The sequence below is a fragment of the Plasmodium malariae genome (genome assembly GCF_900090045.1).
Source record: "Plasmodium malariae genome assembly, chromosome: 11".
NCBI classification, from domain to species: domain Eukaryota; phylum Apicomplexa; class Aconoidasida; order Haemosporida; family Plasmodiidae; genus Plasmodium; species Plasmodium malariae.
This window is the reverse complement of record NC_041785.1, coordinates 1,519,481-1,536,559: the sequence shown is the minus strand read 5'-3', so window position 1 is coordinate 1,536,559 and position 17,079 is coordinate 1,519,481. Positions and strand designations below refer to the sequence as shown.

At 25.9% G+C, this 17,079-nt stretch overlaps 4 protein-coding genes across 4 annotated transcripts; 1 reads left to right on the top strand and 3 right to left on the bottom strand.

Moving 5' to 3' along the window:
• Positions 1-3,176: 3,176 nt before the first annotated feature.
• PmUG01_11040400 (ferredoxin--NADP reductase, putative) lies at positions 3,177-4,334 on the top strand (the record flags this gene model as incomplete). Its single annotated transcript, XM_029006064.1, has 1 exon — positions 3,177-4,334. One exon carries the CDS (start codon positions 3,177-3,179, stop codon positions 4,332-4,334), a length of 1,158 nt encoding a protein of 385 aa, XP_028862591.1.
• A 420-nt stretch (positions 4,335-4,754) lies between these two features.
• Positions 4,755-6,188, bottom strand: PmUG01_11040300 (EGF-like membrane protein, putative; the record flags this gene model as incomplete). The annotated part of the gene is made up of 4 exons (XM_029006063.1): positions 4,755-4,894; positions 5,076-5,123; positions 5,432-5,692; positions 5,927-6,188. The coding sequence occupies 4 exons, from the start codon at positions 6,186-6,188 to the stop codon at positions 4,755-4,757; spliced, it is 711 nt and encodes a 236-aa protein (XP_028862590.1).
• A 2,416-nt stretch (positions 6,189-8,604) lies between these two features.
• Positions 8,605-9,909, bottom strand: PmUG01_11040200 (MEI2-like RNA-binding protein, putative; the record flags this gene model as incomplete). The annotated part of the gene is made up of 1 exon (XM_029006062.1): positions 8,605-9,909. The coding sequence occupies one exon, from the start codon at positions 9,907-9,909 to the stop codon at positions 8,605-8,607; it is 1,305 nt and encodes a 434-aa protein (XP_028862589.1).
• Positions 9,910-12,926: 3,017 nt separating this feature from the next.
• Positions 12,927-16,234, bottom strand: SOD2 (superoxide dismutase [Fe], putative; the record flags this gene model as incomplete). The annotated part of the gene is made up of 9 exons (XM_029006061.1): positions 12,927-12,985; positions 13,178-13,237; positions 13,570-13,689; positions 14,013-14,156; positions 14,395-14,436; positions 14,732-14,776; positions 14,956-15,046; positions 15,280-15,533; positions 16,183-16,234. 9 exons carry the CDS (start codon positions 16,232-16,234, stop codon positions 12,927-12,929), a joined length of 867 nt encoding a protein of 288 aa, XP_028862588.1.
• Positions 16,235-17,079: the final 845 nt, after the last annotated feature.

Sequence of the window (17,079 nt, the reverse complement as noted above, 5' to 3'; positions counted from 1 at the left end):
CAAATATATGTACGTATGTTACTATTTACGTAAGTACAAATGTACGTTTCTTTGTATGTACGTATCTATGTATAAACATATATACATAAGCCCATATATCTACATACACATGTACATATATATAGATATACACGTATATATAAAAATGAAGGTGTTTTTCCAAATAAGCACGCTTAGTAATATATGCTGTCAATTATTTTTCTACAATTAACTAAAAACAACATATTCATTTTTCATATATATGTTTAATTTTTTTTTTTTTTTTTTTTTCAGTAAAAATATGCTACTTCAGGTTATCTCAAATTTTCTTTTTCACAAAAAAGATTATATATATAAGTATACACAAGTATGCAATTTTACGTATATGCATACATATATATATTGCTATTTTTCAAATTTATGAATGCTTCAATTTGTTGGTTTTCTTATCATCTTTCTGCCCTTAAACAAAATACATCATTACTGAAGATTTATTTTTACAATCATTGTTGTGTTAAATACTTTAAAAATAGGCGAATATTAAGGGCTTCACTAAATTATGGCGTTAACAAATATATAAATACATATATATATATATACACATACATACATAAATACATAAATACATACATACATACATACATAAATACATACATACATACATAAATACATACATACATACATAAATACATACATACATACATATGAATGTAATGCGTTATTAATACGTTCTTAAAACTTCACTGATTCAATTTCAAGCATTCAGTTGAACTCAATTATTAGTATTATTATTATTATTATTACTGTTAATGTTATTGTTACTGTTACTATTATTATTATAATCTTTTTTATTTATTTTTCATTCTCTTTTTTTCTTTTTTTTCATTCTCTTTTTTTCTTTTTTTTCATTCTCTTTTTTTCTTTTTTTTCATTCTTTTTTTCTTCCTTTTTTTTATTCTCTTTTTCTTCTTTTTTTTTCTTCTCTTTTTTTCTTTTTATTTAATTTTCTTTTTCTTTTTAGTATGTTATTCATTTTTATATTTCTCACATAAAAAAGATGTTTTTTTTTTTTTTTAAAAATATTTTAAATTTTTTTTTTTTTTTTTTTTTTTTAAAAACATCTATATGTAATGTAAGTCAATTGATTTATTTTATTTTATACAAATATGTATCTAACATTACATGTATATAAATATGCATATATATAAATATGATATATATATGCGAATATTAAAGCATAAATGCATATGTTGAGTAAGCAACTATATTATTTTGCTTCGTTTACCTGTGGCTAGTGAAATCCTTTTGATTGAACGAAGAAAGAGCGTATACCATTCATAAGATACATGTGAATGTATGCTTATGTATGTACATAAGTAAATTTTTGTAGTACACAACGCCAATGTATATATACACTGTCAGCTTTTACAGTTTAGAAAAAGAGGAAGGATCATACATTTATTTTGTCAAATAAGTGAAGTTATTTATCGAATAGTAATCCGTATGGCACTGTTTATGTATATATATTTTTATTTGTAAACAATTTAGTTTTATTTTATGTTACTCTAATCTATTTTATTTTATTTATTTATTTATTTTATTTATTTATTTATTTTTTTATTTATTTTATTTTATTTATTTATTTTATTTATTTATTTATTTTATTTATTTATTTATTTATTTATTTTATTTATTTTATTTATTTTTTTTTTTTTATTTTTTAAGTTTGATTTGTTTTATGGTGAACTCAGTTTTAAAAATAAATTTATTCTTGCGCAAATTATTTGTGAAATTGTAAAATAAAAAAAATAGGCCTTATTCTATGCACATTTATATATATACTTACATGTATATACATAAGTGCCTGCTTAGATATGTATATGCTTTCATACATGCGCCCATACTTGCTCAAATACGTCCTTACTTGCATACATACGTACATGCTTACGTACTATTCAGTACCTTAGCTGCCATTTTTGTATTCTTCTTTTTAAAATACACTGAGAAAGGGGGGAATACGTAAAAAAATTATGCGCCTGCTGTATATGTATGTGTATGTATATATATTTTTATATATGCGTAGATATGTATACATATAGATAGATTGATAGATAGATACATTTATATTCACTGTTATGAAAATAATTGCCATTTGTATGTTTTGTTTTAAATAACAGGAATAAAATATTACAGACCAAACTGCTGCGACTTTTAATGATATTATGTAGAGACGTTTAATATTAAGGTAAGTACTAATAGAAACAACTTTCCTTTTTTTTTTTTTCTACGAAACTTGATAGTATTTTTAAGATATATCGTTTAATATCATTTGTAAGGTAAACATATAAATAAATAAATCAAATCAAAGAAAAACAAGAGCATTCTTGATATCCTTTTTTTTTTATTTTTCAATTAATTAAATACTTGTATATATATGTATATATTACTGTGAGTAAATTGGTATTTGTCAGAAAAGAGGCAAAGTGCATATAATGTGTTTGTTTTTAAAAAGATTTATTCATATATTTACCTTAACAGTTAACATGATTTCAGAGTAAAAAGGGGCAAAAAAGGAGAACTTCATTTTAGCTTCTCCAATTTAGGCATATTTTGCAAGGAGGAACAAGTTATGTATACGCATATGTATATGTATGTATTTGTCTATATATGCATACACACCTGGGTCCTTAATCACTCGTACATACATCAACAGATACAAAAACGCGCAAAGGGTTAATCACTGAAGCAACAACAAAAAAGGGTGAAATAGGAAGTTGGGCTATCAAAAAATTATAAAAGGATAACATTAATTTTTTCAAAAAAAAAAAAAGAAAAAAAGAAAAAAAGAAAAAAAGGTAAAACATTAAGGGGCTTGTGTGTTATGTTATTAATTCTGTTATCTTATAATTTTCTTTTTAAAAGAGGAAGAAACAGCACAAAAATAAGAAAAAAAAAAAAAAAAAGCGTTAGAAAATGGGAAATATGCTTAATGTGCAGATAACTACATGGTAAATGTGTATAAATGTTTGTAAATGTGTATAAGGGCATGTGTTCATGTGTCCACGTGTTCACGTATGTATATGTGCATGTGCGTATATACTTGCGCATGTACATATGCATGGATGTGTTGCACAAGCCCCATGCACTGGGACTACATTTTTAAAAAACTGCAACACAGAGTGAAACAGATTTATTAGATGAACTTTTATCTTGTGCTTATACTAGCAGCTATAATAGCTGGGGCGTTTTCAAATGAGAAGAATAGACAAAATTATAGTAGAATAATAAAAAAAAGAAATAGTGAAAATAGGATGATAAAACTAGTATTATTTTTATATAGAAATACTGTACATAAAAAAAAAAAAAAAAAATTTAAAAATTGGAACAGTAAAGAGAATAATATATGTTCCTATATATACACGGTTAAAAATCCATTAAGGTGCAAAGTAGTAGATAAGGTAAAACTAGTGAGAAAAAATGCTTTACATGATGTTTATAATCTCGAAATTAATCATAATGGAATGTTACAGTATATAGAAGGTCAGTCATGCGGAATAATACCATATTACAACCAATTAGATGAGTTAAAAGATAAAATTTTAAATGAACAAAATTGTAATGATAGTAGTGTGAATGGACAAAATTGCAGTGATAATAATGTACATGCAAACACTAAGGAAGGGGGGAACATAAAACGAAAGAATTGCGCAAGATTGTATTCAATATCTTCTAGTAATTCACAGAATTTATCTGTAGCTATAAGGATTCATAAATATGTGGATGAAACGGATGGAATAAAACAATTAAAATATGGTTACTGCTCAGAGTTTATAGAAAACATAAAAAAGAATGATAATATTTATTTAACTGGACCACATGGAAATTTTAATTTACCAAATGATGTTGTTGAAAAAAATGTTAACTTAATTTTAGTGGCAACTGGAACTGGTATTTCTCCATATATTTCTTTTTTAAAAAAAATATTAGGCTGCGAAAATACTAATATGAATAAGAGCTCAAATTATAATGGTCTTATATATTTATTTTATGGGGTATATAATGAAGACTCTATTTTATATATAAGTGAACTGGAACATTTTAAAAAAGTGTATCCACATAATTTACATATTACTTACATTTTTTCTGTAAATAAAAATAAGGATGGATGTTCTTTTCATGTTCAAGATGAAATATTTAAAAGGAAAGAAGAGTTTTTGCATCTTTTTAACTATTACAAATGTGAGCTATATATATGTGGACACAAATCCATAAAAAATAAAATTTTAGATATTTTGAAAAATGATCAGGAGTTGGACAGGGAAAAGAGGAAAAGGATACATGTGGAAGTTTATTAACCATGTACTAGCTAATAAATGCATTAAAAAAAAAATGCAGCCAATTCGAAGTTCTTACGTACTACGTGCATGTTACGTATACGTATACATATATATATATATATATATATATGTACATATGTGTAAGACCTCCCATTCGCTTGCATGTACGTGCATACGGCTAGACTTGTATTCTCAAAGTCCCTACCTTTGTTAAGGAGACAAAATAGGTCGAAAAAATATGTTAATAAAAAATATGGATATTCATTAACTGCTACTGATACGCGGGTTTGCATCTGTATACATGCATATATATACATATACATATATAAATAGGTACATATGCGTATACATTAGCTATTCATGTGCGGTTATACGCATAGTTGCACATGTAACAATGCGTCCGTACGAGCTAATCTGGAAATGGTAGAAATTCTTACCCTACTCCTTTTTTTTACTGTTAAACCCAGTAAAATAGCTCATCAATGAATTTGAAAGAAAATTAAAACACACATTACAGCAGCATAAGAATAGGATCAAGACGCTTATAATATAAATGAGCCACCATATGGCGTATGTCGCTGCGATAGGAAGAAAAGGAAACGAACATGTGCATATATGTATACATATACACACATATGTATATATCATGAAAGCGGGGAAGAGAAAAAAAAAAAAAAAAAAAAAACTACGAACATAAATATTTAGATACAAAATGAACGAAAAAAATAAGCAAAAAGGAAATGAAAAAAATAAATTCACCTGGCGTGTGATAAACAGCGTATTTCGACAACCCCCTTCTAATTTGCTCTGTTGAATGTTAAAAAGAAAAAAATAAAATAATAAAATAATAAAATGATGAAATGATAAAATGATGAAATGATAAAATGATGAAATGATAAAATGATGAAATGATAAAATGATGAAATGATAAAATGATGAAATGATAAAATGATAAAATGATAAAATGATAAAATGATAAAATGATAAAATGCTAAAATAACATCGTGCTCTTGTATATATGTGCTCTTATATACCCATGCACACACGTATATATATGTATAAATGTATACACATACTTAACGCTTTCATTTCATGTGGCGTTCTTTTATTATTACCGTCGCATGGTGGTGGCACTTCAACCTGTTGGTTTCCCCAGGTCAGCAAACTCGAGTTTTGTTTGTCCCTTTGAGTCCACCCGTTATTACATTTACAGATAATTCTATTAAGTTTTATAATAAAGATGCAAGTACCATTTAAGCAGGGATTTGTTTCTGGAAAGGAACAAGGGTTATTTTCAATTTCACAATTTTTCCCCTTAAAGAAGGCACCGCACTCGCACTTGTAAAATGGTCTTTTCTCAGTCGGTATGCAAGACCCTTGTAAAAAAAAAAAAATAATAATAATAAATTAAAGAAATAAGCAAATAAGCAAATAAGCAAAATGATATATACTTAATATGTTAAGGGGAAGATGTAAAAGAAGGAAAAAAAAATGGAAAATAAACTGCGCAATTTGACGTAATACCGTTTAGCACAAATTAAGCAAAAATCAAAAAAAAAAATAAAAGAATCGTTTTTATCTAAAATTATTGCTTTATTTTTATGATAAACCTGTTTTACATAAGGCAATAGAACAAGATGAGTCCATTCCCATTATATTGCAATCCTTGTCGCAAACGTTCCATTTTTCCGTACAGTATATTCCTTTTTCATTTTCATTACATAAGCATACATACTTATTATCGTCTAACACGTAACACCCATTTTTGCATTTATGTTTATCATTGCAGTTTATGCAAAAGGAAATAGGGAGTTTATTGAGCAAAAACAAAATATGTAATAGTCTCACAATGAAAGGAGAAAGCACGACCATAACTTGTGTGTGGAAAACGGGAAAAATTAAAGGAATAGTAAAATAAAACAAATAATTGAATAAATAAATAATTTAATGATTAAATGTATAAATAATTACATAAATATATATATACAAATATATATCTGCTTATACATATATATATATATATATATATATATATATATATATACGTCAACATACATAGAGGGAAAAATAAGTGTAATAAAATGTAATCATTTTCAAAAAAAAAAAAATGACTCAACAGTTATTCGTTACACAATAAATTCATTTAAGTAAAACATTTTTGAGTAAAATCAATTCATAATTATTGAAAGTAGTGGGACTAATGGTAAATTTTTTTTTTTTTTTTTTTTTTTATTGAGATCGAAGCGAATTCTAATTTAAGCATTTGATATATTCTTCGTTATATTATGACTCATTTGCTTTTTATTTTATTTTTCTCATTCCATTTCGTTTATTTTTCTCATTCCATTTCGTTTATTTTTCTCATTCCATTTCGTTTATTTTGCTCATTCTGTTTTGTTTATTTTACTCATTCTATTTCGTTTATTTTGCTCATTCTGTTTTGTATATTTTGCTCATTCTGTTTTGTATATTTTACTCATTCTATTTCTTTTATTTTGCTCATTCTGTTTTGTATATTTTGCCAATTTAAGTAATTTTGTTTTTATTTTTTTGTCTAATTTTTTAATTTCCATATTAGATCTGACACTCACGGAATAAAATATGTATCTCCAATATTTAGTGAATGTAAAAGGGAAAATAAATACATCATTTCATAGTATTATTTAATTTTGTTTAAATATAAATGAAAAAAATATCGTAGCATAAAATTTAATCAAAATTGGAAGGTACATACACGTGGGCTTACTGTTTTAGGAGTTCATAATATGCATAAGTAAATGCATAATATACACGAATAAATGTATGTATAAAAGGATACATATTCTTTCTTTCTTCCTTTTTTACAATAGCCGAGCTAATGGTTAAACAACTAGTTCTCCCTTCGTACATTTCAATTTACTGCTTTAATCATACCCTTTACCATTTAAAAAAAAAAAAAAAAAAGCATAAACACACTGCATGCTTCTCTGTTTTTTATGTAAGATCATTCTCTCAGAAAAACGGGTAGACGAAGTTTAACCTGTTAAACACAGCTAAGCACAAATCCAAGGTTAAAAAATAGAAAAAAAATTTTTTTTTTTTTTTTTTTAATATTCATAAAGGGCTAAATAGCCAACTGTAATAGATTATTTATGGACAGATTAATTTGTTATAAAATATGTAGGCATACCTTTTTGATATTAATTAAAATATATAAAAAACGTAATTCAATTCAGAAAAAAAAGGAAATATGTTTAAAAAGGGAAGCAGGAACAATAGTTCGTTATAAGGTACGTATATACTTACGTGAACGTACATATTCATATGTATATGTTTTTATATATACGCACATGGATGTAGACAAAATGGTATTCATGATCATTTACAAAATAAAAATGAAAAAATAAACTATGTTTATTCAAAAATAAAAAAGCAATAAAAAAAAAAAAAGAAAAAAAATTAGTACAATAATATAATAGTAAAATAGTTTAATGGCAAAAAAGTATAAAAGTAAAATAGTATAACAGTGTGTAACACTAAGATAGAGTTGTAAAACGTTATATCACTAAAATGGTAAAATAAAATAACAAAATAAACCTCTTATTATCATCAAAAAATTTACAATACGTTTTTATTTGTAAAATATATAAGTTTATCATATAAATAGTATATTAAAAAAGGATAAAAGGAAATTCACCCATTAACACATAATGATTTATAAATGTAGATGAGCATATACATTCACATCCCTGTAGGACCTCACACGAATAGACGTATTCCCACATATATGCACAAACATATACACATGTATATAAACGTATGCGCAATTTTTATTCATCATTATACTACTATATGTAGCATTTTTTTTGTTCACATACTTTTAAGTAATCATTTACTACATTATTCTTTAATGCGGAAAAAAAAAAAAAGAAAGGAAAATAAAAGAACATATGAATTAAATAAGGCGTAAAAAATAAATAATGAAGATTCTATCTGTAGTGGTTGTATTCTTAATTTTATATAAATCCGATAAATTTTCAGTAGTAAAGAGGATATATATATATATATATATATATAGGGAGATTACATATACTAAGTCTGGGCATGTATATATGTGAAGACGAAATATACATATTTGGGAATATATTTTGTTGGTATAATTATGTACGTTCACTATGTTCACCTGCACTTATATTTGCACGCACCTGTGCACATATAACTTCCTTATATATATATGTATCGTTTGTGCGTGTGCATAAATATACACATTTACAGCGAACGGGTGGCAGCTGCATTATCATCTTGCATGTTAATACTTTTGGGACCTCAATTTAATAGCTGGAAGAGGACCATCCGAATCAGGCCATGAAACGGATATGCCGTTTTGAAAAAGCATGGGTTTGTATTGAGGTATTGGTATAGTCATAATTGCGGAATTTCTGTAATGCTCAATATTTGCTTTTAGACCTTGTACTCTTCCCCATGTAACTGTGCAAACTTTATTGCTTTTAAAAGCATTTAGCTTGTAATTATTAAAAAATTTTATAAACAGTTCAGCATAATGGGGGTGTATAAAATTAATAAATGCATATCCAACATTACATTTGTTTCGGAAATCAATTGGTAAATAAAAAAAATCATATAAGCCTTTAAAATGCTTATTCATAACGTCCATTAACATATTTTGAGTATACTTGTTAGGTATATTTCTTAGCATGACTGTTGTTAGCACATTACTATTGTTATTATCTAAATTATGAATATTTAGTATAGTACCAAGGGGTATACTATCTTCACATTTATATATAACATTGTTCACAATACTGTCGTTAAAAATACAGTGGTTACTACTACCTATACCACTACTGCTACTAGTGGCGCATGCACCGCTGCTACCACTAACGATATATTTACTGCTAGACCCTAGTTCATCCTTTACATTGGCATTGCTCTTATCTCCTCGATTTAGATAATCTATATACGTACTGTTAGGTGTAATAGGTCTTAGAGTATTAGGACCGTTCTGTTTTTCTTCGTAATCTTTTTTGTTAAAATAAGGGTTGCTTACCAATTTATGATTACTACTACATTTGGTAAAAAATAGGGCATTTGATTTTAGAGCATTTTTCATTTTTTCACTATTCAAAATATTACTACTATTAATAGTAGTACTAACTTTTTTAATGTTCTTATTTTCCAGTAAATCCACATGTTCATTTATTATCATTTCATTTTCTTTATCACTATTATTATCCGAATTCATGTGTATCATGGTTGTTATTGTATTTAATTCACATCTTTCATCTTTGGTCTTAAGCAATTTTAAATTGATTTCATTAAATAAAGCATATCTTAATATTCTTTTTTCATGACTATTATTGTCCATAGTACTAATATAATTATTTTTTCCCTTTATAAATACACTATCATCTTTATCATTTGTAAATATCTTATTCAAATATTCTAACCGGCTGTTATTGTTGTCATTACCTTTTTTATTGTACAGAACATAAGGGGATATATATGTGTTTTTTATGTGAACTGTTCTTTTATTTTTTATATTTTTATTAACAGCTTCTTCTGTCAACGATGGTCCTCTAAGGTGAACATTCATTTTATATGATCCCTTCTCCCTCAGCTTTGCGTACTTCTGCTCAGTTATAATTTCAGCTCAGGCAATTCTTCTCTCTTTTTCGTCTTACTCCTTACGTTCTTTTTACTTCCCTTTCTTCCCTCTCGATTACCTAGTAGCCTGTTTTAATTTTAAATCGTACTACTGTATTTTTTCTATATCTTGTTATTTGCTACAATTTCTTGCTATTTGTTCCAATTTCCTGCTATTTGTTCCAATTTCTTGTATTTGTTCCAATTTCTTGTATTTGTTCCAATTTCTTGTATTTGTTCCAATTTCCTGCTATTTGTTTCAATTTCTTGTATTTGTTCCAATTTCTTGCTATTTGTTCCAATTTCCTGCTATTTGTTTCAATTTCTTGTATTTGTTCCAATTTCTTGTATTTGTTCCAATTTCTTGCTATTTGCTACAATTTCCTGTATTTGTTCCAATTTCCTGTATTTGTTCCAATTTCCTGTATTTGTTCCAATTTCCTGCTATTTGTTCCAATTTCCTGCTATTTGCTGCAATTTCTTGCTATTGTTTTCTATAATTTCAGGAAAAAAAAAAAAGAAAAAAAAAGAGAACATATCGGATCAAATGATGATAGCCAAATATTATATTTTTTTTTCTATGACGAACCTTTTTTGTCCCTATTCGCTATTTGCTATTCTATATATGTTGTTCACTATATCCTGTTTACTATTCACTATTAGCTATTTACCTTTCCTTTTTCCTTCTTTAAGTTTGGCAATATCATGTGTCAGGGAACTTAAACTAATGAATATACAAAATAAGAAGTAAATAATATAAAAGCATGAACACAATTAAAAAAGATATACGACTGTTGAAAATGTAAAATAGAACAAATATAATGTGAAGTGTGTATTCTAGTGTTTACACGAATTGCACATCATTATATATTTTTCTCCAAAACGCAAAATTAAAAAAAATTATGGGTTACGTTATTATTATCAGAAGATGGAAAAGCAGTAAAATGGTAAAAAGGAAATATGGCAAAGTGGAAATATGGCAAAGTGGAAATATGGCAAAGTGGAAATGTGGCAAAATGGAAATGTGGAAAAATGGAAATGTGGAAAAATGGAACAATGACAGAATAGCAAAATGATGAATGACTGCGTAACAAAACGCAAAACGACAAAATAGTATATTTATATAAGCCCAAGCAGCAACGCGGTTGAAAAAAAAAATCTTGTAGTTCCAATTTCTAAGAATCAATTTTTAATTAGATCATTGAATATGTCGATATTCATTTAGCAAAGATAATAAAATTTCATAGTTTATTATTAAAGCTATATGATTATGAATTTTTAAAAGAAATGAAAGCACATGTTCACACATGTGTATATATATTTATTATCATATCACTGAAGATTATGTTAATTTATAGAAAAAAGGAAAAACAAAATAAAAGGGGTTTTAATTCCATTTCTTTTCAAAGAGTTCTAAATGCTATTTGCCATAGCATTCTGATAAAAGGTCCTTAAAAAAAATGGGAATAAAAAAAATGTAAACAAAAATATAATGTAGATTGGTAAATATAAAATAATACTGCTAGAGCAAAAGAACACGCACAACATTTAAATATGTAATTTCGTATATTTTATTTATTTTGTATATTTTATTTATTTTGTATATTTTATTTATTTTGTATATTTTATTTATTTTGTATATTTTATTTATTTTGTATATTTTATTTATTTTGTATATTTTATTTATTTTGTATATTTTATTTATTTCGTATATTTTATTTATTTTGTATATTTTATTTATTTTGTATATTTTATTTATTTTGTATATTTTGTATGTTTTATTTATTTTGTATATTTTGTATGATTTATTTATTTTGTATATTTCATTTATTTTAGTTATTTCAATTATATTAGAAATTTTTTTTTTGTTTGTTTTTATAAAAGGCGCAGAAAGAAACACGTAGATCCAATGGTTGTATTAATGTCGTGTAGCGAAAAGCTTCATTCATGTTTTTATAGACGTAATTTAGGAAGTAGCATCTAAGGAATTAATTAAAAGTCATAGCTTATAAATTCAAAGATTCTCCTTATACAAAAGACACATGAGCTCCATTTGGCATTTGGAATATTTTCGTTTCTCATTTCTATAATGTGTGTGTTTGCATAGCTCGTTGACGCACACATATATACATACATACGCACATACGTACACCCATACATTGCATACATACATACATACATATGTATATGATTCTGTACTGTACTCAATAACATTGTTCTTACTCTTTTCCGAATACCTTACATTTTCACGCCTTCTTAAATTATAAGAAAAAACGAAGAAATAAGAAATTATTATCGTTATATAATTATATGCACAAAATTTTTATTTGTCAAATATATTTTTTGGTTATTGGAAAATATATTGTGAAAAAATTCCACTTATAATTCTTATATATATGGAAAAAATATAAATAATAGTATCATATTTAACAAGCTATTTTTTTTTTTATTTTATTGTTTTCCCTTTAAAACTTAGGTATTATAACCCAGAATACGGGAAAAATTAGCACATATTTGAAACGATTCAATATTTTTAATTTATCTGTTTGACGTTCCGAAAAAGTGGCGCAAACAAATTCGCAAATATACAAATACGTTCAAATGTATATACATACATATATATATACATACATACATACATACATACATACATATAAACGTAGATACATACAAACGTAGATACATACAAACGTAGATACATACAAACGTAGATACATACAAACATACATACTTTTATACATACGTACATATATATATACATACATATAAATATGTTGTACGTACGTGCGTATGTCTTTTTTTCTTCTTTTTAAAGTTGCACATGGTTTAATTATACGTACATGTATTTAAAAGAATAATTATTTTAAAAAAAAATGATATAGAAAAAGGCTGTTTGAAAAAAATAATTGTTATATTAACTATATTTAAAAATAATCTTGAACGCTAATTATTTTTACTTTTACATCCTCAGTTTATGATAGACAAATTGTAATTGGCAAAATCCCAGTTTATTTTATTAAACCACTCTAAAAGGTAAAAAAACAAATCAACAAATTAAGAAGTCGATATAAAATAAATAAAAAATATTTATATATTATGTGTCCATGTAAAATATACCCGCATATTTTTTTAAATATATACGTAAAAGTATATGACTAACGTAGATGACTAGCCATGTACTTTTTTTTTTTTTTTTTTTTTTGTTAAAAAATTCGTACCTTTTATGTAATCAACTCTGGAATTTTTGTAGTCGACATAGTATGCATGCTCCCATACATCTTAATAAAAAGAGGCGAAAAAAAAAATACATATATAGTACAATGAACATGAACATCTATATATATAAGTATATATGTATAATTATATGTTTGTGAAAATTTATTCCTAAACTACAAAGCCCTTGTAATTTTTGAAAATTCTGCGAGGAGATCAATTTTGTGCAAAGATATCCAAAATTATAGTACGGCAAAAAATGCATCAAATGTGAATTGGTGTTGTCTTCCCCTTCACTGGAGTGTACATATATTCTTATATATATATGTTAACGCACATGTTTACATATGCATATGTAATTTTTCACACACTTCTTTATTCTTTCTTTTCCTCTTACCTAAGGTCAGAATTGGTCGTCCGATATTATTCTTTATAGGGTTATCCGCATCATGCCCTTGATAAATTTTTAATTTTTTGTCTTTTATTATTAACCATACCCAGCCACTTCCAAAGTGACCTGAACAGATGTTGTTGTAGGGAAAAATAAACAGAGTTATGAAAGAAGGGATGGAAAAGAAACCAAAAAAACAAAATGAAGGAAATGGTTAAAGTTGAACAGTACATAATAAATGGTGTACAATATATTCTGAATGGTGCAGAATAAATACTGAACAGTGCAGAATAAATACTGAACGGTGCAGAATAAATACTGAACGGTGCAGAATAAATACTGAACGGTGCAGAATAAATACTGAACGGTGCAGAATAAATACCGAACGGTACATAATAAATAACGAGTGGTACATGCTAAACACTGTCCTTATTGAGTAATTACGATACCTGACGCTTCCTTCAAAAACACTTCCTTGAAGTTTTCAAAAGAGGTAAAGGAGTCCTCAATTTTGTTTTTTATTTCACCATATGGTTTTCCTCCACCCTCTTCTTTCAGTCCCAACCAAAATAAATTATGATTAAAAGTTTGGGCTAATACAAAAGAAAAAATAAAGTTGTACAACACAAAATATTACACATATACATATGCGCTATGCTATTTTTACAAAAAAAAGTTGTGGTTAACTAAATGACAATGTAAAAAATGGAAATACGAATGGGGAAAGAAAAGAAGGCGAAGCGATGGAGAATTACATATTTGTACATATTCCTTTGCAATTTTTAATAAAAAGAGACATTTCATATATTTTTCCAATTTTCCAAAGTTTACCAGCATTGTTGTAAATAGGGCCTGTGTATTTTTCTATTACTTCTACGATTTAAAAAAAAAAAGAAAAAAAAAGTATTACTATGTTAGGTACAATATATATCATTTGACGTGTAACGAATAATATATAGTATAATGTAAGTTACGGTATTTACCGTAATACATACAGTGTTATGCATATCACATATTCAAAAGGTAAGTGTATCTTTTAAAAAAATAAAAAGTTTACACGACATACAGAATGTAATGATTATGATTATGATTTTTTTGTTTTTTTTTGTTTTTTTTTCCATTTTTAAGAAGAATAAAGAACAAATTTTAGGTCAACATGTTGATTTACCCTCTAAAGTTAAGTTTCTCAGTTCGTTGTGTTGTTCAGTTAAATCTTGGAAGAAAAAAAAAAAAAACATTCATATATGAAGAAAAATAAGCAGAACGGAAAAATTAAAATTTTCAATAGAAAATTTTACAATGTAAGCGGAAACAATATATCAAAACATTATATCATTTTACTGTACAAACACATATATAAAAAACATCTTATTCCAATTTATTTTCCCCTACTATTTAAATTCTTCACATATGTAGCATGATGTTTGCTGTAGTGATATTTAATTGCCTCTTCACTTAAAAAGGGGTCCATCTTTTGAGGGTTCTAAAAAATATTGATGAAATGTTGACCCATGTATGATATGTTGTATACACGTAACTGTATGTGTAGACACTTGAAAAATATTTAATTACTAAGGTATACACAATCATACATACATGCATGTGCAATATGTATATATATATATATATGTATATGCATATGTATATGTGTGCTTTATTAATTCGAACGGTGCATAACGAAACATGTCTATTTGGAATTATTAAAGCTCTATTTACAAATGGTAGTTTCATTAAGGAGAAAGGTTTCGAGTTCCACAATAATTTGACTCCCCATTCTTCATACAGACTTTCATCCAACTTAGAAAAGTATTTATTGTTGTCATTATTACTAATATTACTATTATCATTATTGGTATTTCTAATATTATTATTTCTATTATTGCTAATATTATTGCTATTCTTAGTTACGGGTAAGAAAGCGTTAATGGTTATGTAATTTAATTTGCATGTACTTTTCAACCCATGAATACCTGGGAAAACGAAAAAGTTGGGAGAGCATATTCCCATATACGTACACTGATACATATATATATATATATATATATATATATATATACGTATGCACATTCATTTGTATATACAAGTATAAGGTGCAGCAATACACATACACGCCCACTTGGCTGAAAAAATGGAGCTTTTTTATTTCAATAAAACAGCATTATTTAGAACCTTCAAAAGAGCCGTGTTCCAATATAAATAGGAGTATAAAAAATTTATTAAAAATGCTCAAAGTAACCATTTTCAAAATTGAATTAAACTTGTGTTATACATATATATGTATATATATATAAGCACATAATAAAACAAAAACAGGCAAAATAAATTGCATTAAAATATAAATTCAAAAATTATCACTAAAATGTGTTGAACTTCCTCCTATGTAATTCGTTTTTTTTTTTTTTTTTTTTTTTTTTGAACGTCAATAAGGTTTTCATTATTTATTTTATTTTATTTTTTTTTTATAGCTCTTTAGTGAATAATATATATAAATATTCACAAATTATACGTACATGTACAGAAATAAAAAACATATTTTAAGCCATCAAATTTTGTTAACCACTTTTGAGATAAAATTTATAAAAAAAAAAAAAAAAGAAATTAACACAACCTTTAATTAACCTTCTAAGGTAAACAAAAGACCGAAATGTGATTCACTGGAACTGTGTATCATTATACCTTTTTCCATATTCGCCAAATGGTTCTTTTAAAAAGTTTTCCTTTTTGACTCTATACATGTGAAATACCGCTTTGTACATATATTTAACATATATATTAGTGTTACGTTTTACTTAATCAAAAAGAAGCATATGATGTATTGTTCATGTAACAAAATTAAAAGGGGTAAAAATGTAAAAATAAGCTTTATATGCAAATTAATATGTTAGGGGTAAAAATGTAAAAATGAGCTTTATATGCAAATTAATATGTTACCTTTTTTTTAGAACACCGTTTTGCGAACTTATATTTAGTATAATATATTCATTTGTCTCTACATTTCTTTTTTTTCTTTTATTCTTTTTTTTTTTTTTTATTTACCATTCAGTATATTACAATATTATGAAGAATGCGCCGAAAATTTGCAAGCTCAAAACGAAAAAAAAAAAAAAAAAATACAAAAACATATATTTTAATGTAGTACAATATATAATAATATATTATATATAATGTAATGTAATGCATTGTAATATATGCTGAATAGTTATATCGACATTTTAAGTTATAGTAACTTCCAATTTTAATTTTTTTTTTTTTTTTTTATAACTCTTTCTTCTGTTAATGTATTAAAGTCAGTGAAAAAAAGATAATATAATAATTACATACTAAAAAAGGGTAAAACAAAATAAAGCACTAACGCGAAGAAGCAATAAAATCATTCTTATTTTAATTAGCAGTAAATAGCTATGATTTTTAAAAATTTTCAGAAAAATTAAATAAGCTTTTTTCTCGTTTGACAAAAACATTTTTGCAAGTAGCTATTATGTACCTTCGTTACTGAGCCAGAGGCATGCCATTTTT